This window comes from Anopheles merus, chromosome 2L (assembly GCF_017562075.2).
Source record: "Anopheles merus strain MAF chromosome 2L, AmerM5.1, whole genome shotgun sequence".
In the NCBI taxonomy this organism is placed as follows: domain Eukaryota; kingdom Metazoa; phylum Arthropoda; class Insecta; order Diptera; family Culicidae; genus Anopheles; species Anopheles merus.
Genome location: NC_054083.1, coordinates 10,375,549 through 10,401,106, shown reverse-complemented (window position 1 = coordinate 10,401,106; position 25,558 = coordinate 10,375,549). Strand labels below are relative to the sequence as shown.

The window sequence follows — 25,558 nt, the reverse complement described above, 5'->3', positions numbered from 1 at the left end:
AAAAAAGGCAAAACTTAATCACCGAATGCTGAAATCGTCACTGTTTGAACAATTTAATGAAAAGTGAAATGTGTGTTAAGTGAATTCAAAAGGATGACTACGGCCACCGGTGATGAAAATAGTACAGCTGAATAATTTTCTGTTTTTATATGGTTGCTTTGATGGTTATAATTTCATTATAACGAACATCGTTCGCAAATTGACAAGTAAAAACATCCCAGTTAGCGGACCCTCACTATAATTATGGTTGGCGGTGCATTAACGATAGCGAGAAATGATCGTTAAGGCTCGTCAAAATTTTATTTAACGAAAAAGCAGCTAGGCAGTTTCGTTTGTTCGCCGATATAAAAAAATGGTTTTACTCTCGCTACCGATAGCGAGAAACAGCTCTTACTATAGTCTCACCGATAGTTTTGTCGAAAGAACGTATACCCTTGGATGCTTTTATTTTCTCTTAGTGTAGATGTATCTCATTCCTCTTTCAACTGTGCTGAACCTCAGAATCAGTTCCACCATCGCAGGAAAACTCTCGCTCTCATGATATAAGTTGGCATGCGAGAGTAAAGTCTTCCTAACACACTGCAAAACGAACCAGAGTTCCGCAATCTCCATTTCTCTCAGTGGATCATCTTTACTGTATGTCATGCTGTTTACAGTATTACACGACCGCTCCCCGACAACGGAGTGTTTTTTCCGCGAAAATTACAGTACAATATTTCCGTTTCGTGATAAGATCTGGAATAGTGCATTATCTCATGTGTGTGCTTCCCCATTATATGTGCTTGAAACAAATCAAGCAATATTAACCATACGCGAGTGTTAGTGTACGATTCAAATAAAATTGGCAAAGAGTTCTGTTGAAGAAAGCAAAAATGACTAGTCCAGTGCAGTCATCAAACGGTGCAATGAACAACAACGCGCTGCTGGAACACTTTCAGAAGATTGACGTCAATGTGGTTGATGAGCCCAAAACCTTCGCTGATCATGTTGCCAATTTTTGTCATCGCTGGCACATTAAGAAAATGTTATCGCATCTTGGTTTACTAGTGTCACTTGCCATCTACTGCGGTGTTGGTGGATATGTGAGTAATATTTATTTTCTACAAGAGTAATACTTACCTGGCGGGTGGTTTAGTGTAACTGTTAGTGATGTTTCAAGATATAAATAAATTAAAATTGAAAATGTAAACAATGAAAATTAATCAAAATTATAGACAGCTACAAATTTGTTTTACTTATTTACAATTTTGAGCTTACTGAATTTGCTCTGTTCAATATTGTGTCAAATGTCAAATCTGTGTTTATGAGTGGTGATGAAATGTTTGTTTTCAACGTTTTATTATGTGTGTAAAATATGTGTGTTTTTTTTGTGAAGGACTGTGAGTAAAAAAAAAGGTTTACTGAAGAAAGAATCGGGTTTACTGTATATTATTTAAAGTAGTAGCAATCATTACTTCTTTAGTAATATGGACCGTTTCTTTGTACTTACAATGATACAATTGCCGAAATTTAACGGAAAAAGGCTATCTCTCAGTTCAGTATAAATTTTGCTTGCTACTCTTTCTCAACCACAAATTGCATTGGATCGTACACCGAAATGAGACCAATGTTCGTTGCCCGGTACTTTTATCCTTGGTTTCAGACAGTCATAAAAAAAGCACTTTGGGTACGGTTATGGTTTTGAAACATTTCGATGTTCCAGTGATCTTTTAACGGCCTGCCACGCCTGGTTTTCTGACATTCTGACATAATAATACAATAAATCATGCAGCATATTCTTAGAAGACAGAAACATGTTTGTTTGAAGAAAGTAGCATAAAATCTTACATTTAAACATTTAAGAAACATAACAAAAACAAATTGAACAGAATATAATCAAATTGATAAACAATTCCTGTCTACTAAAATACTGCACAGAAAACTTGTTACATTTACTTGTTCGAAACAGCTAGCCGTTAATATTTAATATTTAATCCAACAAGCAAACAAATACATTAAATACAATGTTCGAGACACTGGTATCAAAGAACACGCATAACAATTTTTAAACAAATTTGGAAAATTTGAGTAATCAACTAATCGTATGAAAATGTCACACCAATTGGGTTTGATTTAGCTAAAATAGCGATAGCGTGACGATAGCCGAAGTAAACATTATTTTTATTTATCATCAACCTACTATTTATTTTTTTGTAATATACTATGTATGAAATCAAGCAATTTAAATTTATATCGTAGTTATTTGTCAAATCAATGATCTATTATTTTATAAAATAATACCTTGTAGTGTTCGTGCACAAACTTTTTTTTATTCGCCAGGAACGGCTTCGTTTGTGTTCAATTATAATTATCGAGCATTAAATTAACATTATGACAGAAGCATTTTTTTTAGTTTGCGAGTTATTGATTTTTGAACACAATAAAATAAACTTAGCTCTATTCGTTCCTCAATATCGATGGAAATGTAAAATGCGCGTGCATAAACACGAGATTCAACGCAAACTAAAAATAGCTCTTTAAAATCGACTATCCCTTTTCTCACCGTTTTCTATTAACGCGCGCTCTTGGTTAATCTCACGGAGCTTCTTGGCGTGTAGAAGATGTTCTTCGCTCAAATACAAAATAGAATGGACTCAAACAACAAACTCTCCTTTGTACAACTGTTCACATGCACCAAACGTGGTTCGAAAAAGATTGACCGAGTTCATTGCGCTCTATTTAAGAAAATGTAAATGTATTGCGCTCTATTTAAGAAAATGTCTCTCTGAAACTGCGTCAAAACATTAACATTTGATCACGCAGAGTCCATTATGGAGAGATGGAGTGGGTTCAATTGCAAAATAGTTGTATTTGAGGAAAGTTTACTTACACTTCAACCCATTCATCTGCAACAAAGTATTATTCATTATAATGATTGTGTTAAAATTTTGAGCAGGTTTTTACAAAGTGCATTCTGGCTTCAATAGCTTATAATATATGATTTGATCCTTAAATATTTTTTGTCTAACACCTTCTATATAATGTAGCACAAAACCATAGTTGGTCTACTTCATCCATTTAAAAGGTTGATTGATGATGATATCTGATCGGTATACAGATAATTTCTTTGTTCATTCCATACATTTTATTACATTTGTAACTCTCTGTAATAATCATTCATTAAGCTATCCAATAATATTTTACACATTTGCCCAAACGCAAAGTACACATGGTTACTAACCATGTATCTAATTGATAGCCAACACATGTAAAGGAAAACCGATATACCAACGATAAAACGTCGTTAGAGAAATGAAGTCCCTTGGGATAGACACACAGAGGGGTCAGAGCAGTGGAAGTTGTTTATGGCTTTGTTTCATCTCCATCAAATAGGGGGAATCTACCCAACGTAGTCTACCCAACGCAGCCAATTTTCTCCAGGCGGTCACAGTGCATTAGTATAATATGCCTAGTGGTAACTTTCGTTCTCTCTAATGATGCAATGTTTCGTTTGTTAGACAACTTTGGAGGTATTATTCGAGCCTGATTTTCTATATTAAGAAATATATACTAGCATAAGAATGAAAATAAGCAAATCATTTTTGTGATTTCAAACGCAAAACCCATAGATTGATTTATATTTTTTTTATATTTAGAGAAAACCATCGATGTAGATCTTGATTATTAATGCAATTAAATCATGAAGGGGATAGAGATTTTTTTCCAAACTAGTTCTAAACTATGCAGCTACTAACGGTGAAATTGAAACATTCGTGAAAAAAAAGCTCTATAATGCAGTATGTAACAGATACCGTTCATATTGAAGGAAAAATTTAAGAGCCAGATGCCAAACGAAGGCATGCTTATATTTAATAAATGTTTTTTTATTTACACTAGCATATTTAGAAGCTTATATTTTATTAAAGGAGCAACTTACTTGTACTGTTCATTATGCTTCATTATGCTTCTTCATTAAAATTGCAAATGAATTAAATTAGATCGTTATGAAAAAGAGCCGTTGCACTCTATATCATTGTATAAATAATAATAAATCAGTTACTCACACACACTTGAATAATAAAAATTTCCATATGATGACGTTCCATTAAACACTCACTGGAACAGTGAAGAGGTAGGGTATAATAGAGTACATCTTTCAGCGTTATAGTTTGGTCGCTCCTTTCCACTATATAACAAAGTTTTAAATTGTAACGCAACCTAAGATGGTTTTAAAATGGAAACTTTCTTAAACTGATTCAATTTTCATAAGAAAAGCAAGTTTCTTCTTCTTCTTTGCTGCAAAAACCGTCGTTGGTCAAGGCCTGCCTATTGCCTATTGGGAGTAGTGCAGTTAACCAGCTTGTTACACGGTTAGTAACAGAATGAATATATCGAACAAAAATTTATAAATCACACTGAGTCATAGATTACTATAATTAAGAAAATCGTTATGCTAATACGGCTTATTATGATTCCAATACTCCTCATAAAGCCGATTATTATATAACTCGCATCGATTTTCGATTCAGTACGTTTACACAAGCCATATCTTTCTTAGCGAATATTTCCCTTTACACCAACAACTAATGTTAAAAAAAGATTCGCCAATATTTTTGCGTTCACACACCACGAATCTTAGCAGGATACAATTATCGTAATTTGACAAAATAATTCGTAAAACACGGGTTCTCGTTGTAAGAAATACATAATATTCAATCGTTAGAACAATAAGGGTTTGGGAACGTTCGAAAAATTATGTTAAAACACGAAAAAACACGATATTTGGATTGTAAGATTGATAGTACCAAATCAAGTATTTCAGCCGCCTGCGATCCTTACTTGCTAAAAGGATGACGACTATGCTTGCTCATTGGACATTCTTTACAATTGGCCTTGGTTTCTCCAACAATATCGACGCCAGTCACTATTCCACTCGCAAGATTTCGCAAACCGTTTATGTTAAGGTGGCCCATCCTTGGATGCCATAGTTCCAAGCTTCCTGTAGAAGGAACTATCATCGCGATTTTCTTACCTTCCTTACGTTATCAAGCTTGAACATATCGTTGTCATGGCTACCAGTAGCAATGATATTGCCGTTTCGGTTGATTACTTCATATCCTACAGTCTTGAACGAATCGGAATAGCATTGTTTTACAATTTGATTCACCGATAAAAGGTTCACAGATAGATTCGGTATTGACTGCACCTCATCAACAGGAATCTTCACCTTTTTGCCACGAAGGCTTCAAACACAAGATCCCTTCGCGGTGATTTGCATATTCTCCATGTTGGCTGCTACCACAGTACCAATGGATGAATTCGCATGACACTTGCCCCGGAATCAGTAATACCATTTTCCGTTTTCCTTCGATCCACTACACAGAACAAATCGTTTCCTGTCGTGCTGTAGCAATCCTTCGCTATATGGCCAAATTTGGAACATTTTTGAAATTTCGGTTCTAGAAACGTTTGCACGGCAACCTCCCATGTTTCCCAATTTTCAATGGGATGAGTTGTTCAATGCCAGGAAGACTTGATGTTGTAATTTTACTACCTGTAGCGTTTGAAGATCCAGTGGTATTCGGGTTCATCTTCAAATTTCTTCGGAATAACGGCGACAATACTCTGTATGTTTCTGGGCCTATAACCTATTGGAAGTAGTGCAAGTCAACCAGCTTGTTGTACGGTTAGAAACAGAATGAATATATTTCAAAGAAAACTTGTAACTGTACTGAATCATAGATAACTATGATTAAGATACTCGTTACCGAAAAATGGCTTGCTCCAATGGCTCCAATACCTCAACAGAATTCTGCTGGACAAATTATTGAACAATAATAATAATTTATTATACAAGGTTTTACAAGTCTTCGATTTTTCCTATTTTTTACGATAGTTATAATTTCTCAAAAAGGTCTTCAAAATAAAAAGTAAAAAGTCCAAATAATTGGTTCTTAAATTTATAAAATTGCGTTTATCGCGTATCGCGTATAGAGTATATAGGGAAATACCTGTATACGGCACATTTCTTAGTATCGAAACTGTTTTGACGGGTTTTACTGTATTAAGAATAATGAGATTAAACATTTTATTTTTCTTGTTTATTCAGTTTATTCTTTATCATATTCATGCTTAGAACGACGTAAAAAATAATGAATAAGTAAAGAAGAAATATTTAAAATCATGATTTTAAATGCACTTAAAAAGCAAAGTTAACTTTTGACTATAATTAGGACCTGAAGTATAATAGTTCCTATGGTTTCAAAGAAAGGTTAAAACAAATATACCTCAGATATATAAATAAACCTAGAGTTTACCCTGGAGCTATGACTGGTTTTGGGACCGAAAAAATGTCTTAAAGTAAGTTAGGCGTAAGTCGAAAAAGACGTGAATCGAATGTACGTCAATTTATAGTCTATAACTCAAGTAGCCGGTCTCATGGTACAGTCGTCAACTCGTACGACTTAACAACATGCCCGTCATGGGTTCAAGCCCCAAATAGACCGAGTCGCCATACGTAGGACTGACTATCCTGCTATGGGGGGAAATCAATAAGTCACTGAAAGCCAACCCCACAAGTGTGTTGGCAGGCCTTGACCGGCATCGGTTGTTGAGCCAAAGAAGAAGAAGAAGAAGAAGAACCCAAGTTAAAGAAAAAACTCTATCGAACACTGTTTTTGATAAAATTGCACAATAACAAAATGTATTATTTTTATACCAAAATTCACTGGCAAAATATACATATTCAAGATTGGGTGGTGGGGAAATCATCATTAATGTGTATGTTAACGGTTAAGTTCATATTAGACTAGGTAGATGGAATTGGAATTTTTCTGCCAATACCGATGCCAGCGAGCGATTTGACATGAAAATTCAACTCGCTAGTGTAACAAACCGCAGCGAACAGAATAGGTTTTTGTAGTAATTATTAAACTTCAACGATAAAAAAAAACAGTTGATAACTTCTCTGTGTTCGTTTTGCCTTTCATCTAAGCGAAAATAAGCTTAGATAGTACTGGTAATTGAGCACTCGGACAGTTAACAAAATCGAAAGTTTTTCTTCTGTATATGGGAGCTTTAGGATATATCCTCCTATGAATAGATCCACCGTGTTGTTTTCAGATTCAGAGGCTTACCAGGCTCATTTAAACCCTTTGGACTACTCGGAGTCATATAGATGCTTAGGTTAAAGAGTTCGTCTATAGGCTTGCTATCTGCTTTTAGCTGTGGGGTTAAAATTCTAACCTATTTGGTTTTATAAATTGCATGACTTGTTTTATGTTTTTTCCGTCTCTGTCTTTCCAATGTTGTTCGAAAATTCGACAGTTTACAAAGATTTAGAAATTCGTACAAGCGTTACAAGACGTACAAAATTTTTACCACCTACCACATTTCTGATATGGTGCCATTAACAGTAAGAAACTGGTACAGAAATATATCAATTTCTTCTAAATACCAGCTTTACACGGGCGAAATTCATATCGATATAACTCAAAGGGATCGTATCTTAAGGGTCGCCTCTAATAGATATAGAGCGAAAAGTCGCGAGGGGTTTCAATGGAATATGATGAGATTTTGATTAGTTACGATGAAAAATATCATCTCGCTTACATTTAAATTGCTCAATTCACCCGATAAACCAGCATATCCTTTCTTTATAAACAAAATAAATTAATACAAGTTTATGTTTAAGTTTATGTTTTTATATGCTGAACTCACATAGTTACACACATGACATTCTGGCATGTAACTGACTAAATAATTCGACTGTTCCGTATGAAACAGAAATTTTACTTGATACTAAAATCTCTGTTTGAAAATTGAGCTACTTTTACAAAATTTCGCTCTACGTCTATTTGCACGGTCATTTTATGTTTGGCAGAGAAAGAAGGAATTTCGGTTTAGTTGATGTGAAGAGTCAAGAGTACAAACATACATGAAGAGAGTAGAGAGCATAATTATCTCTAGCTAAGGCGATGGTCGAGCTTTTCGTATTGGAAACAAACATCAAAAAAGACGTTAATAGCAAACGTGTAATAAAATTGATCCTACGCGTTAAATGATTAGTACTTCTGAAAAAATGATAGCGATCATTTGTTAAGCACAACACACAAGCAAGAGGCAAACGTTTGTCAAATAATTTAACCAAACTATTACACTTTGTATAAAATGGTTTGTATAAAATGGGCTTTGTATAAATTGGAGCCGGTCTCGTAGTATAGTCGTCAACTCGTACAACTTAACAACATGCCCGTCATGGGTTCAATCCCCAAATAGACCGCGCCGCCATACGTAGGACTGACTATCCTGCTATGGGGGGGAATCAATTAGTCACTGAAAGCCAAAGCCCACAATTGGGTACAGGCAGGCCTTGACCGACATCGGTTGTTGAGCCAAAGAAGAAAAAATTAAAATGGTATCTATTGTTTCAAACATCAAACTATAATTTTAAACTTGAACTTGTGAATTAAGTGTATTTAGTTTATTAATAACCTTGAATTATTTAGTAATTTATAGAAAAAAAATGAAGCAAGTAGACCGTTAATTTGAAAAAAAAAACATTAAAAACACATTTCAGATATATTTGTTCTCATTTTTCTGCTTTTTCTCGTGAGAGAAGCATTTTGTAAAAAAAGAGTTGGTCATAGTTTACGCACCAACAGGCAGCAGGCCTGCCGAGCTTGTCTTCCAAAAAAATCAACAAAAATCGGCAGACAACCCATAAAATGCGCAGTGTGAATTGCGCAGTGGGATATCTTAGACATAAATAAAAATAAACGTACGTGTTTTTGTTTCGTAGCTGGTGCTGTTCTGGCCTTTCGTGCGACAAGAAAAGGAAATGTGCTGTCAACTTTCTTCCGTGTTCATTCCTGTAATACGATACACATTACTCTAATCTTGTAACAGTGGGGAATCTGTGGCCATATATTGTGCGATTTGTTTGCCAAACCATTAGCACTGGACGGAGCCTAAAATAACACGCATGGGGGTGACAAGTATCGCTTGTTCTTTTCTTTTTTCTCATTGTATTGAATGTTATAAAGGTATTGCTTGAAGATTAATGATTTATAGGTAAGTGAAAATTTAGATATGTATTTGTTGCACGCATTATTTATGTTCAACCAATATATACTAAGGTTATAAATGTTATACATTGATTGTTATATATTTAATGCATTTAACATGCCGATTACAACATTAAAATAATCAAGAAATTTAAAATTTTCGATTTAAATTTACATGTGCATTAGTTTAAATGTTTAAAGTAATTATTAATAAGTAATATTAAAAGTTAAATATTTATTTTAGTTTTTCATCGAATCATTTATAATTTTGTTTTAAACTAATACCACAAATTTTTAATTCACTTTATTAATTTGTTTTTTTAGTGATGATGCGCCTTTTGACCTAATCTACGTTTTGAGAACAATCAATCGTAATAACTAGATTTATTCACTGCAAACCATTTAAATAAATATCGGATAATTATCGGAATAAAGTCGGATACTTTATATTTTCACATTTTATCTGATTATGCAGTACCCTGGACAGTCCCTTAGTAGTGATGGTAAAAGTTTGGATCGGAAGTGATTCCATATAGCTCTGAATTTTGGTGGAATTGATTCCTGATAGTAAGTCCGGAATAAGTTTACAGAATTGGCTCCGAAATCAGTTCCGAAATCGGAATCGACTCGGAATTGGCACCGGATCGCAATCGGTTCTAGAATCGGCTCTGCAATCATGATCGGATCGTTTCAAGTACATTTGGATCCTTAACGGCTTATTAAATTAAGAGGTCTAAGCATCCAGTACATTCGGGTAAAAACCATGAGACGATTCTGAAAGTTGCATGAAAAAGCATTCATCTTTTCATTGCACCATGCATTAAATGTTTAGTTGTGTTGCATGCATTTACAGTCAATGAATACCAGGCCCAGTTATGCATGTATTTAGTATTATGATACCAATTCTTTGTTCATTTCCCTTTCCCTGTCAATTTTATAGATCAGGTTATTGTATATTATATGCTTCATAATTCCGGATACACTCTTTGGTTTATTCCCAATCATTTTTATTATGGGCCAAAGCCACAGCCGTGCCAGGTTGTGTACTAATGTAAGAGAGAAAGATATTATTTAGCACATTTACTATCATTTCATAAACATAGCCGAGTTGAATTGGCTTCTTCTTCTTCTTTGGCTCAACAACCGATGCCGGGGTCAAGGCCTGCCAGCCCACTTGTGGGGTTGGTTTTCAGTGACTTATTGATTTCCCCCCATAGCAGGATAGTCAGTCCTACGTATGGCGGCACGGTCTATTTGGGGCTTGAACCCATGACGGGCATGTGTTTAAGTCGTACGAGTTGACGACTGTACCATGAGACCGGCTGCTTGAATTGGCTAATATTTCTTTATCTTGCTCTTCTTTGATCATTATTCTTATTCTTTTTCTTTGGCGCAACAACCGTTATCGGTCATGGTCTGTCTGCACCACTAGTAGGCCATTACCATATTGAATCCATAATCAACACTGCAATAGCCGATATAAAGAAAGATGTTTTAGGGCATCTCGATCAACAACTCTCGACAATGTTAGAAACACACAAGAACGATGTATTAGTGTCTCCACGTCAACAACTAGCAGATGCACGAGCTGTGTCCTTAGCACCAACACCCACTTATACTGCACCATCACTAATACCTTCATATGCCACTGTAAATTCATCAAATACACCACGACATGAACGCACTGATCACACCACAGATGAACATCAATTAGCAAGTGCACCTAAGCGGAGATTGGTTGACCGCTCACCCCCAACCCATAGCCTCCGCCTGTCCCTCCAACAAGGCATGGTACAATCAGGAACTGCACTGAGAACGGTACCTTACCCAGCACAGCGCCGATTTTGGATGTTTGTCTCACGTCTCTCACCTGATACAACAGAAGATGAGTTAATGTCATATTTACGACAAAAACTAGGTATAAATGATGTGCTAGTGTTCAAGCTGCTACCAAAAAATCGTATCTCAGTAACTTTTATATAATTTAAAATCGGATTTCCTGAATCATTTCGAGATCAGGCATTATCCCCGTCCATTTGGCCAATAGGTGTGGTGTTCCGAGAGTATGAGAGACGCACAGTAAATTTTCAAAACGTTTGGCGGCCCACGATCCCAAACACTCCACAAATAATTCCCGTCACAGAATCACAGACGACAACAATTGGGTCCACACCCCAATCTTCACCAACACCACTACAACAGCCACAACCGATAGAACAACATCCACAGACACCGGAACAACACATATAACCGAAATATATTATCAAAACGTCCGAGGACTAAAAACTAAAACAAATGATTTTAAACTATCACTTACTGAAAACGATTATGAAATTATTTCCTTAACTGAAACGTGGCTAGATGAACATGTTCCAACTAGTTTATTGTTCACTAAGGATTACAATGTATACCGCATGGATCGTAACGAAATGAACAGCTCTCACTCTCGAGGAGGTGGCGTGTTGATCGCTGTACGTTCAACAATAGTATCTCGTGAGTGCCGAGTTCCGATTGGGTCGCTTGAAATGGTGTGGGTGAGAATACAACTCATCAGAAGCTCTCTCTTCTTAGGGTGCGTTTACATTCCGCCTTACCTCAGCGCCAGCGATGAAACGTTTCAATGCTTGTCATATTCAATCGACAAAATTCACGACATTATGAGACCAAACGATAAACTGATAATACTTGGCGATTTTAACCAAAATCGAATTGAATGGAGTAGTGGTTCTGCCCAAAGCGCTATAGGTGATAATCATATAATTGATATCATTGATATGTACCTGTTAAAACAAATCAACAATGTGAAAAATCAAACTGGACGAATATTAAATCTTGTATTAGCTGATGACAACTTAGCAAATCTTATGACCGTTAAACAATCTAACTCTACAACATATTTATTACCTGCTGATAATTATCATCCACCTCTAGTCATATGTGTCAAAATGGAAAAAACCTCTGCTCCGCGTGCTTGTTCTAACAGCAACCAACGAAAACTGAACTTCTTTAAAGCCAACTATACTGCACTTAACACTGAAATAGCAAATACGAATTGGAACTTTCTATATGGTGAAGGAATCACAATCGACGACGCAGTCTTAAAATTCCACGAAACATTAACAAATGTCATAAGTAAAACAGTTCCTCAAAAAAATAAACCACGCAAACCACCCTGGGGTAATCGCCTTCTAGCAGACATGAAAAGGCGAAGTAAAACAGCGTTACGAAACTTTGAGCGTCATAACACAGTTACAAACCGAGAACAACATCGTATTGCGTCGAGAAGATACCGTGCATACAACAGAATGCTTCATGAAAATTATATTACTCGTGTCCAAAACAACCTTCGTAATAAATCCAAGAGCATTTTGGTCATATATAGACTCAAAACAAAATAACAGACAAAGTATTACAGAACTGTCATACAATGGTACCACTGCATCGTTAGAAAGTGACATTTGTGAGTTGTTTGCTTCTCGGTTTCGTGATATATTCAGTCCTCGCATTATTGATCAAGAAAAAATTAACGAAGCCACTTGTTACACTCCTGCTGACATGTTAGAGATGCCATTAATTGAAATAAATTGCAAAATGGTAGAAGCTGCAGTAATTAAATTAAAAATGAACTATCATCCTGGTCCAGATGGGATTCCATCTGTTGTACTAAAGAAATGTGTCATCACCTTATTGCCGTATATGACACAATTATTCCGGATCTCATTCTCTTCCGGAACGGTCCCGAAGATCTGGAAAACTTCCTGGATGACGCCCCTGTTCAAAAAAGGCGATCCGAACCTTGCAGAGAGCTACAGAGGAATTACGTCAATGTGTTCATGTGCTAAAGTGTGTGAAATAATTTTTCATGAGATCCTGCTGAATGCATCTCGGCATTATATCTGCAACGAACAACATGGATTCATGCCGAAGCGTTCAACATCCACAAATTTGGTAAAATTTGTCTCGGATTGTTTGAGTGGCATGGATATTGGCCTACAAACAGACTGTGTGTACACAGATCTGAAAGCAGCTTTCGACAGCATATCACACGATATGCTGCTCGCAAAACTAAAAAAACTAGGACTAACCGAGAGTTCTCTCACTTGGCTTCAATCTTATTTAATAGACCGACTATATTGTGTAAAATTTGGACAAGTTGTATCAAATCCGTTTTACTGTATATCAGGTGTGCCTCAGGGCAGTAATCTTGGACCGCTACTTTTTCTGTTATATATTAATGATGTGAGTTTTGTCCTGCGTGATGTGAAATTTTTAATGTATGCCGACGACATTAAGTTATACTCGTTTTCCAAAGACACTAATTCCCTCCAAATGGCTCTGGACTTATTCGATAAGTGGTGTAAGCGTAATATGTTATGTCTGTGTATTGAAAAATGTGTCGTTGTGTCCTTTACTCGTGCACGTCTACCAGTCTCACATAGCTATAGGATAAACGGACAGCTTCTTCAGAAGAAAAGTGAAATACGTGACCTAGGTGTTCTACTTGACACAAAACTGACTTTTAAAACGCATTATGAAGATATCATCAAGAGAGCAAACAGAACTCTAGGTTTATTGTTTAAAATGACGAGGGAATTCAACGATCCAGTGTGTGTGTGAAAACTTTGTACTGTGCATTAGTTAGGCCTATATTGGAGTACTGCTCAATTGTTTGGTGTCCATCTGCAGAAGTTTGGAAAGAGAGAATGGAAAGAATCCAACGCAAATTCACACGTTTTGCGATACGGCGACTTCAGTGGAGTGATAGTAACACTTTGCCACCATACCATTCGCGTCGTTTACTGCTAGGATTAGAGACTCTCGCTGATAGAAGAAGAAATGCGCAAGCCTTGTTCATTGCTGACCTACTTTGTGGAAATATTGACTGTCCGGAAATATTGGAACAAATTAATTTAAATGCAAACAGGCCAACCACCAGAAATCGACAATTATTAAGAACTAATTTTAGAAATACGCAGTACGGATCTAATGAACCCATTACGGTAATGATGCGCGAATTTAATGCACTTGCAGGACATTTTGATTTTAATGAAACGACACGACAATTTAGAGAGCGAATACGATTTGTATAACATTTAGTCTTTACCTATTACTATTATTATTATTACTAAAGCTTGTGTAACCATTATAAGGCGGACTCGCAACTAAGAAATACAATACAATACAATACAATACAATTACCATAGCAGAATAGTCAGTATGTACGGTCACGGTCCATTCGGGGCGTTAACTCATGACGGGCATGTTGTTATGTCGTACGAGTTGACGGCTGATCATTATTGCACTCCAAAAAGCTAATTTTTTCATTGATATTCCAAAAACCGGGTGAAGAATCATACATAAATGCGTTTCAGCGCAATAGTGTGGGGGAGAGAAAGTGTGGAAGCAAAACCATGCGCAAAAAAAAACAATGAGAAGAGAGAGAAAAGGTAAGGCGGCGCTTTAGCTTCAATCGAATACGACATCGAACATGAAAAATATATGGGATATGACACATTCTATTTGACAACCAACATCCAGTGAAACTCTCACAACGAGTACCCTGTTGCGAAAGTCATTCAAGAAAAGGAGATAATGTGGATATTTCTGCTGGGGAAAAATCACAAAATTAGTTTTTATTCCTTCCTTTGACTTTTGTGGTTGTAAGAGACCGAAGGCGCATCCTTCGGCTCTATTTATACTCCTCTCTCCCCACCGCCATCGTAAACCGCGGTTACAAATGGAAGGCACCTTAGCCCTATGCCCTATCCTAGTAAGCCGTCAGAAAAACTCTACAAAAGTCACGAGCGTAAAAGATTTGTCAGGTTTTCTATTTGTAAACAAACGCTGTTCACAACAACCCCTTATAACGATTTATTTGCTTAACGAGCAAATGTAAATACTCTACGTAATAATAATAGTAATAATAATAATGTAATGCGATGATCGTACAACTGTACTTCGAGTACCATCGCGGTAGGTCTGTGTTTCGCTGACATGTATCGAGATGGAATAAAACTTTGTTCGAGCGGACTTTTCAACAGTTGATCGTCCAGGCGATCATAGAAACCCAAAAGGGGTTTCCCTTACTGAAAATGTTGGAGTTTAAAAGCCTTCAAGTGGGCCACTTGCGGTCCGTTGAATTTTAACTAATAAATAACAAATAACAAATAACGAAACTCTTGAAATAAGTTGGAAGGCGAAGTTTTTAGGCTGCATAATGTCCTATCTTGACAGTCCGAACGAATCTGACTTGCTACGGTCGGAATTGGTTTTATTTATACTCAAATGAAGTTAAGGATTTCGCACATTTGGTTCCGGGTTTTATGTTGGAAAGGTATTGTTTTCACTCAGCTAGTTACGTTTGTCTTTTGTTGGCAAGAACGATGGTTCTTGTCACTAAGTTCCTGTTTTGGGTTTAATGCATATACTGTACCTGGTTTGGGTTACATACTGTTCCTGCTTATGTTGTGCGTTTCGGTTGTTTTTGATAAGTGTGTCACATCTGTTATTTGTTTGACTGGACGGCCTGAACTCTTCCTGGTGTGTTGCTATGGTATGATCTGATTTACGGAATGTGTTATAATGAATGTGTTAGAATGGTGTGGTTTGGCTTTCCAAAGTGTGTTACAATGTGTTTATAGCTGATAGGGTGTATTATAATAAGTTATGTATAGCAGATACGCTAAAATAATAATGATAATAATAATAATTGTTGTTATTATTTCACTGCGATAGCAGTATAGTAGGTGGGTGACATTTTGGTGATCGATCATGTTGCAATTGTTTCTATTTATTATAAGTCTTGAACAAGTGAGATGTCACTAAATTGTTTTGTTTGAATAATACCATCCACCAAAAGTGGCCAAATCTGGTAAGAGTCAGAGTCAAGAGCTCATTTGAAATCAGGCTCTACTGACATATTAAAGCAAGTTACACTCGTCAAGGTTATAATGCTGCCGTCTAGTAAAGCGAAAACAGTCTACTAAGATTCAGCAGCAAAATCTCGTGTAACGGTAACACCATGGTGTCATTATATTAGGACTTAACGAGTAAAGTTGAGCTAGAAAAAAAATGAGAGAAAAAGAGATGGAGAAATGTATTTTTCCATGTTTTAAGTACTTTGGGTCCCAGTTCTGTCGTCAAAAATCAAACCAGCCGACTGGGACCAAACTGATGAAAACGGCTAAGGTAACTCTCAATATGATATCAGGTGCCAATTTTTCAATGAAACTTGGCTTCGGGGCCGGACATGCTGTTTTGCAACCAGAGATTATGTAGTATGTAGGAAGTTATGTAGGATGATTGGGTAAAAAATATGTCCTTTTTAAGGATCAAATGAATTAGCGTGTTAGTCAAGTACTCAAGTAGACTAATCCGGCGCTCTAGCGCCAATCGAACACGACATCGAATATGAAAAATGTATGGGATTTAACATGTTCGATTGGTGGCCCAATTGTTGATTATCAAATCGAAAATGGCAAATCCCATACATTTTTCATGTTTGATGTCGTGTTCGATTGGTGCCAGAGCGGCGGGTAGCAGTCATAATTGTATTCAGAAATCAGATTCAGCAATTTTGTTTTTATAACCGGATTTTTCATAGACATATTATGCCAAGAGCCGAATGCAATCCCAAATAACTTTTTTGTTTTACGTGTATTAGTAACTATTGTGCTATTTTAAAGCACAGGTGTAAAGTAAAATGGGTAGTAATTTTTTTCGCGAGAGTAAGATGATCCTTTTACCAAAGTGCAATTATTAGAAACTGACAGGTGTTTTAACAAGTTGGCTGGCCATACCCGCACTCATATCCCTTCGTGGTTTTGGTATATGTTCAAAATATGTCGTTCAGTATGGGGTATTTGTTTGTGTTTGTGAAAAAGGAATTTTGAACATTTTTAACTATTTTTACTATGGCTACATGTATCGTACAAAAATGAATTAATGCTATTTAGGCTGTCTAGTTTCTATAGCCGCATTTGAATGAATTACAACCTGTTCTCACTTTCCTTTTAATCTTTAACCAGTTGCATTGGATGGCAATCCATGAGAATGGAACGCATTCAACTACATCTGCATCGTTTTCAGCTACATTTGGATTTCGCTGTAGCTGCGCAAATTTCATTGAAGCGCTCTGTTTATTCAGTGGCCGTGTGGCGCATCAAGCTTATGAGAAGATAATCAAGTGGTTAATGCATTTTTTCTTAAGTTCAATAGCAGTTTCAATGTTTTATTGTTCTGCATTTTACTAAGTGGAGTTTACTTCGCCATTTATACATTTTTGAATGAACGAAAACATATGGCGAAAGTATCCTTTACAGTCATCTCTGGTAATTAAAGATGATCCGCTACTTATTGTATTCATTAGTTTATCTTAATTTATTAGTTTCGATTGTTTAAGTAAGCTTTTCCACTTACTAAACATATTATCTATTGGATTAAATAAAGGAGAATATGACGGCAAAATCATCAATGTTTGACCGTTGTCTTCAATAACGTTTTTTACATAACGATTACAAAATGGCAAATTTTCCATCACCATAACATATATTTGAATTAGTGAATTTTAAAGTTTTGCGTGGATTCAGGAAATCCGTAATTTTTTATCGATTGATGGCTCTGTTGTGTAGCTCACAATGAAGCATTACTTTTCTTGTCATGGCATATAAATTGATAAATTACCCAAACGTATAGTATAGCAAGCACCACTAGCACTGCTCTTTGACCTACCAACGATCGACCATAATTCACTCTCATTGAAACTTGAAATCAAACTTCATCAATAAAAACAATGAAATCGTCGGCATATTCTGTGCGTAGCTCCATGACACTTTCGGCATATTTTTTTCTTCCACCCTCAGCGGAAGAAAAAAACAGCCCGTGCAGCAACGTTATACATTCTTTTGAACGTATAGTGTAAACCTTCAATAGTCCGTGAAACTCCGGTCCGTGAAACACTCACCTTATAATGATCATTTAGTGTAGGGACAAGATAGAGAGTTGTTATTGTACCGTCTTCATCTATCCAACAACGCAGGCTTTCACCGTACTCCTCTCCCTTGTGTTTGGGGTAGTTCTTACAGGAGTATTGGCCGTCCCAGTACCTTTAAATTTTAAATTATACTTTTTACTGAGGAATGTTTTATATTCAACATATTCGCAAGTTTTTTCATGATGGTTTCATACAGGTAGGCATACACTTTCCTTTAGTGGGTTTCCTTAGAAGCAGGTTTGTATTTACGAGTTTTCATGTTGCTATCAACAAACAATGCAGTTAGAGATAAAAAATAACCAGTTCTAATTCACTGATTGAAAGTTCGCGAATGTTGATCAAACATTTTCGAATTATTGAGCTTCTTACAACGATGCTTTCGGGAGGGACCTTACACAGTTTATCCCACTTGAGACGTTTTTCAATTTCGACATGCTTCTTCATTCGGCCTGAAACAATTTTCTATTCCGGCGAACTCATTTTCATCCATACTATGGAGTCTTTTCATAGGGGATCTTAGCTGGAGCCGTTCGCAATATTTACCTTTTTTCAAATTAAATTTTAGGGCTTTTAGTGCTTTTAGTGTATTGATTACATTAAATGAAAAATATGCATTTATATGCATTTGTATTTATATACATTAAATGAAAAAAAGAATAAGTTTTCGTAAAGCCTTAAATATCAAATAATAGTTACCAATGCTTGTTTGTCATGCATCCTTTGTGTCACCATTTTTTACAATTATAATGCATCGTGTTATTGATTATGCCTATATCCAGTGGATAAAAAACACATGTTGGGAGGAAGAACTGAAGAGCTATATTTTGTAATTTGCATGAGTATGCAGAACTTTTGTATGTGATGGGCAATTGTCTTAACACAACAGCACATATCTTTGCTGTATGTTTAATGTTGTCGAATTGTGTTAGCCACTTTTCGAAAATTGAAGTGGTCATCCAAACTTTCGAGTTGTTCTTCAATATGGCAAATATTACAAACATATAAGAAACAAGTTAAAGTTCTTTAAACTTCGTGAGATTATACTTTTTTGTATGACGGACAGAGGAAGCTTCTCGCTATCATCTATGTTGTTTGCAAAAATTTGCTATGTTGTTATTGTGTTTAACCAGCTGTAAACCGTTCGTTGCTATAACGGAACTTAAAAAATATTCATTTTTATCGCGTATTTTTCACACTTCAATAACAAGTCACACATAATTTGATCATATAATGAAATTGACCAACAATAGGCCAGTAAAATCACAAAAAAAAGATTTAGTAAAAATATACACTGTGCCGTAACTCGTTTGTGCTGTATAAGTTCTAAACCACAATCAAAATCACTGTTTTTAATCACGCATGTTTTTTCACATTTTTTATATTGTTAATAGATTTTTCGCGAGTTTGAACGACCGGCTGAGGTTAATCGAATACAAGGTCTACGAAAGCTCTTGGTCCAGCACAGGCAAGAGTTTATCTACTCCATCGTTAATAATACGGACGTACAGAATTTGGATCGACTTCTGACACTAGAACTCGAAAAGTACGAGCAGGTAATCGGAACATTAACGATAAACTTTACATCTTACATAAAACAACCATTTGGAACTCTCTTACTACTACTTAGGTGGTTCAAGATGCGGCACAAGGTGGGATTTTGATCGACGCTAATGAGAACTTCCCAGTAGCGGTTGAGAAATGGAGCATGCTGCAGGCAGTCTTTTTTGCTTCCACTGTAATTACAACCATAGGTACGTTACTTTTCAAAAGATACAGGCTACATTTGATAATTGTGCTTTTATAATTAATACGCATGTTAACTATAGCGAAGGGGGTTTCCATCAATTTGACTATCAAATTTGCGAGATGAAGTAATAATCGATCAATTGATAGAATAGAAATAGTGATAGAATACTAAAAAACCTGTTCATACATATTTATTTTTTATCATATTTTCCGTAAAACGTTGATATTCTAGAATTCAAAATAATGACTTCAAGAACCAAACGTGCATAAGGCGTCATCCATCAATTACTCTCCCCCATATTATGTAACGCATGAACTTCACCCCCTTCCAACAGCTTAGTTCATTTAACAAAATCATTTTTTTGTGATTTTTTTTTAAATTTGTTTTGTTTATTCTGATATATTCACAATTTTTAAACTATTCAAAAAAAACAATAATAAATTTATATTCACATAAAAGTTGTCCCATGAAGCGATCAAACTCAAACAGATTCTGATAATCGTATCCTCAGCCATGTTCCTGGTTCTTCATAAATATGTCCATCTTTCCAGGATTGTTTCTTTGGCTTTAGATGTTGTATTGTTGCATATGTTGCAGTTTGATGATGCTTATTCTATTTCACACAACATGTGATATCTAATAGTGTATGTTAGGCATGTCTTAAAAATAACGAACAAAATCGAGAATGTTTGCAAGAGTTTTGGCTCCTTTTTTTGATTTAGTCATACAATTCTGACCAATGATCAACTCTGACGAAAAAAGCCTGACTGCATCAACTCCATCTTCAATTCGTTTGAAACTAATTGGGTTTGTAAGGAGTTGGATTGGTATAACATCTGCTTACAGCGTTACAGTTGATTCTCGTGTTTCCAATCGCGTGTCGTCACTTGCGAATCGCATGCTACTATCACGAAATGCCTGCCTGTACAATCGATAGGCACACACACTGTGGTTGTCACAGTAACGGAATGAAAAGTTACTGCGACGACCCTGTGTTGAGTTTTTCCGTCCGTCCGTGGTAATAAAATTCGACGGACCAAATGACTGACTATCGGCTACGTAGTAAATAAAAAGCAGCGAAATATTTTTAAGGCCGGTATAACCGCGAAGGTTTTGAAGTCACCGTGAAGAATTCTCATTTTTTACTCACTTATTGTGCGAAAAAAATCAAACTTTTTATTTTGGGGCAAACTTTAACGTAACAACAGTCGCCGGTCTCGTAGTACAGTCGTCAACTCGTACGACTTAACAACATGCCCGTCATGGGTTCAAGCCCCAAATAGACCGAGTCGCCATACGTAGGACTGACTATCCTGCTATGGGGGGGAATCAATTAGTCAATGAAAGCCATTCCCACAAGTGGTACAGGCAGGCCTTGACCGACATCGGTTGTTGAGCCAAAGAAGAAGAAGAACAACAGTTACACTGCTCCTCTCTCCCATGTAACAAATCGTAACGTTTGACGACACCCCCTCCTTCCCCTATCAGCGTTACGTAATTGATGGATGATGCCTAAGACTTTCCAAAAAGATGCATTGGAATTTCATGTAACCACTAGACAGTCTCGTGTTTTTTGCAAAAATGGGTAAACAATTTACACCACCTTTCGTGACAGATTTTTAAGCATTCTGTCTGTCTGTTCTTAAGCGTGGTCTGTCGTGTAGGTGGCATGAGCGGGGGGAGGGAGTGGGCATAGATAAGAATTGAAGATAAAAGGGCAGGTAGTTGGAAAGGAGGCAGGCATTACAGTATGACTGGATGTGGGAGTTGCGCTTACGATTCCATTTGAGACCTAGTAAACCGCATCGGGCCGGTCTGGTGGTACAGTCGTCAACTCGAACGAGTCTATAACAAGCCCGTCATGGGTTCAAGCCCCAAATAGACCGTGCTCCCATACATAGGACTGACTAACCTGCTATGGTAACAATAAGTCACTGAAAGCCAAGCTCATTTCACTAGTGGGTACAGACAGGCCTTGACCGATATCGGTTGTTGTACCAAAGAAGAAGAAACAGCATCGGATAGGATACATAATATATAAATTATTGATGTAGCTTTTCCTGAAAATGAAAAACAAACGCAAAAACCCTGTTTTACAACAACGTGCGACAAAAAACACGTTTATTTGGGAATTGTTTTTAGATAAATTATGTACGATTAATATCATAGTGCAACACAAATATTCATTTGTTCAGTAAAATGAAATAATCATCTGGTATAATTGATAGCCGGTCTCATGGTACAGTCGTCAACTCGTACGACTTAACAACATTCCCGTCAAGGGTTCAAACCCCAAATATACCGTGCCGCCATACGTAGGACTGACTATCCTGCTATGGGTGGGGTAATCCAAAAAAAGTCATTGAAGGCAACCCCACACAGGTACAGGTGACCGACGACGGTTGTTGAGCCAAAAGAAGAAGATATTTGATAGATAACGCCTCCTGATAACGATTTAATGCTGGTGATATAGAAACGATGATTGTCAATAATTTTGCTCGCCCATTTCATGTCTTGTTTTGAAGTAGACTACGTTTGCATTTGATTCAATGGTCAAGTAACTTTTGGAGTACATACTAAAAATCTGTCGGCATCCGAGATAAGCGATTCTCGACTTAAGTATGTCGGAGAGTCGCGGTTTTCTACAATTGTAATTTTGTGGAACAAATAGCTTATTAATTTTGTAATCCAAATATTGCCTTTTCATTAAAACGTGTAGCAAACCATTGAACTCTATTTAACTTTCTCTGTTTTAGCTGCTAAAACACTCGAATATCAGGCTAGCCATGATATTCGAGTGATGATACTGACTTAAGCCTTTAATATATAAGGTTTTTTAATAGCTTTTTTGCTTATCTCTGTAAAAACTAAATAATAAGAACAAATATTGTTAAATATTATTTCAATAACCAAATTGCTCTGGAACATTGATTTGTTTTTGTTGACATGTTTGTTTTCATAATGATTTTAATGTCGGCATTTTAATTTCCATTTGTAGGATATGGTAACATCGTTCCTGTTACGCTCGGTGGCAGAGTCTTTTGCATGTTGTTTGCTCTCATTGGGATACCTTTCACTTTGACTGTAATAGCTGATTGGGGTCGCCTGTTCGCTACGGCTGTCTCAATTCTGGCTAAAAACATTCCTGATTTACCTTTGGCAAGTAAGTATGCTCTAATTTACTTCAAACAAAATTCATAATATTAAAATGCCATGTATGTGATACTGTTAAATCAAGCAACTCGAACAATCAACCAATATGAGCTTTCACCGTTTCACGGGTTTCATAAGTAATAAAAAATTCGGTTTAAAAAACTGTAATTTTAAAAATTTAGAAACGGTTCATGCTGGTACAATTCAAAGCATTTCACAAATTGTTATTGAATATTTTATTGAGTTATGTTATCAACATTATCAATTTGATTCTACCTTTTTCTATCGTTTTGATTTTTTAAGAATTTTGTCCTGATGCTGGGATCAAAATGTCCGACAAGAAATGGCTGTATGCAGTTGGTGCAGTCGGTTTTCTCGGTGTGTATCTGGCTGCTGGAACTGGACTACTATTGCTATGGGAAGAAGATTGGGACTTCTTTGATGGATATTACTTTTGCTTCATTACGATGACCACTATTGGATTCGGTGATCTAGTACCAAGTTAGTTGGGCCACTGTCTAACTTATATTAGAAAAAACGTGACTAATAGTGTGTTTTTGCAATGTTATTTGACACAGGCAAACCAAACTACATGCTGCTGTGCACGTTATACATTCTGGTTGGATTAGCCCTTACCAGCACTATTATTGAGCTGGTTCGAAGACAATACGCACAAAGCTGGCAGAAATTACAGGTAAATTATCAGTTCTTTGTAACTATACAAAACCCAATTAATTTCCTTCAATTTTTGCTCTTAAGGCACTCTCGGGACCATTAGCGGAAACTTTACGCAGATTGGGAGAATCGGCCGGAACCGGTATAGACGTTACAGCTCTTCACAATGATTTGCGCCGTGTGTTGACTGTTGTATCAATGCCGCGCAGACATGGAAACAAAAAGGCACAAGCGAAAGAGATGGCCGCCTTAGAAGCTATCACAAATGCTATTTTGCAGGACATAAAGGAAAAGCAAAACAGTCAGGAAGGGGTACCAAAGGTGGTACAAATAGTTATCTACGAATCTTCAGTGTAGATGTAAAAAGTTCTCAATAAAAAGGCGTTTCCTATTCATAAAAGAATTGTATATTAAAAGCATGCTTCCTATCAGTTAGAGTTGCTCATAGCATAGTTCCTAGAATTTATATGTTCTATCTTGTTCTTTGCGCCTCCATCTTCCACTGATTGAATCAATGCGACTTACAGCAGCTGGTCTTGGTGATGTTATATTGTGTGCGGGGAGATTATTTAATTTGTTCGGCCACTTGTTTAATCATCATCTATCCTTAGCAGCATTCTGCACAATTTTCAGAGTTAATATTTACCCATGTCGACACGTTATGTAATCAATTATTAAGTTATGCTCTTAAGATATTACTGAAATGACGATGATGAAGTAAATAAATAAATATGAAATTGATTTCTACCCGCTTATTTCTACGTGGGCAGTCGGCGCTTAGATGTGGTGATTCAGGGTTTCTCAAGCCAGCTCTAAAACGTTACAATATTTTTCAAACACGTAAAGCGATTGTTAACATCGTATGTACAATTTGAATCCGTAAACTCTTTTCAAATTTTTAGCACTAGATTGCGAACCCGTAAAATAGTAACTCGAATCTGGAAATTGTATGTTGACTGACAAAGACAGAAACCCTGTATGTAAATCGTATCAATGTGTATTGCATAACCTGTTAAGCAATATACAAATCCATTTCATCTCCAGCATGAGATGATGGATGTTGAGTTGTCATGAGTGGAGTGAAGCAATTAGAAGAACACGCTATTGTAACTCTTCCGCCTCAACTGTGAGTGCTATTAGATGTAGAACGATCTTCTTCATCTTCTTCGGATTCTTTTTACCGCTCTAGAACGATCACAGCGGTAAAATTCGCAGTCCGTACGCAGGCGGAATTGTGAAGTTTGATAAGGGAATTTGGTTCGCTTGGGACCACTCAAAAATCCCAAGTAGGGTTTCTATTTTGAAGCCGATTCGTTTGTAAGACCAGCCAGTTTTAGCCAAGCGCGATAGGGGTTTCTAACCCAAGTGACATTTGCTCGAAATTGTTTTGTTTTTTGTTTCTGCTCGATTAGTACTCGATGCGCCTGAAATTGTGGATTTGTGTGTGATCAAGTGTATTGAAATCGCTAAGATTTGGTGAGTTCGTAAATTAGACTTTCTTCTATCAATGAACGATGCCGTCGGGTTCATTTTACATTCATAGCTTTGATTTTTTTTTGAAAAACAAAAGCAAATTTTGTGTAAAGTTTTTTTTTAATAAAAATTCGATATTATTTAGGTATAAACTGGCTACATGACCAACTATAACGATAGGAAATATCATTTCCGAGAGAATCTAGAAGAAACAACGAAAACGTCGCATCACAGTTGATTTTAAAGGCCTTTTTCTAAATTCCCTTAAACGGGTGCAGTTGTCATTTACAATTCCCAAATAAACGTGTTTTTTGTCGCACGTTGTTGTAAAACAGGGTTTTTGCGTTTGTTTTTCATTTTCAGGAAAAGATACATCAATAATTTATATATTATGTATCCTATCCGATGCTGTTTCTTCTTCTTTGGTACAACAACCGATATCGGTCAAGGCCTGTCTGTACCCACTAGTGAAGT

At 36.4% G+C, this 25,558-nt stretch overlaps 1 protein-coding gene across 1 annotated transcript; it reads left to right on the top strand.

Moving 5' to 3' along the window:
- Positions 1-598: 598 nt before the first annotated feature.
- Positions 599-24,352, top strand: LOC121594180 (TWiK family of potassium channels protein 7). Its single transcript, XM_041917209.1, has 7 exons — positions 599-1,082; positions 19,428-19,589; positions 19,664-19,787; positions 22,782-22,946; positions 23,240-23,437; positions 23,515-23,630; positions 23,696-24,352. Exons 1-7 carry the CDS (start codon positions 873-875, stop codon positions 23,966-23,968), a joined length of 1,248 nt encoding a protein of 415 aa, XP_041773143.1. The 5' UTR covers positions 599-872; the 3' UTR covers positions 23,969-24,352.
- Positions 24,353-25,558: the final 1,206 nt, after the last annotated feature.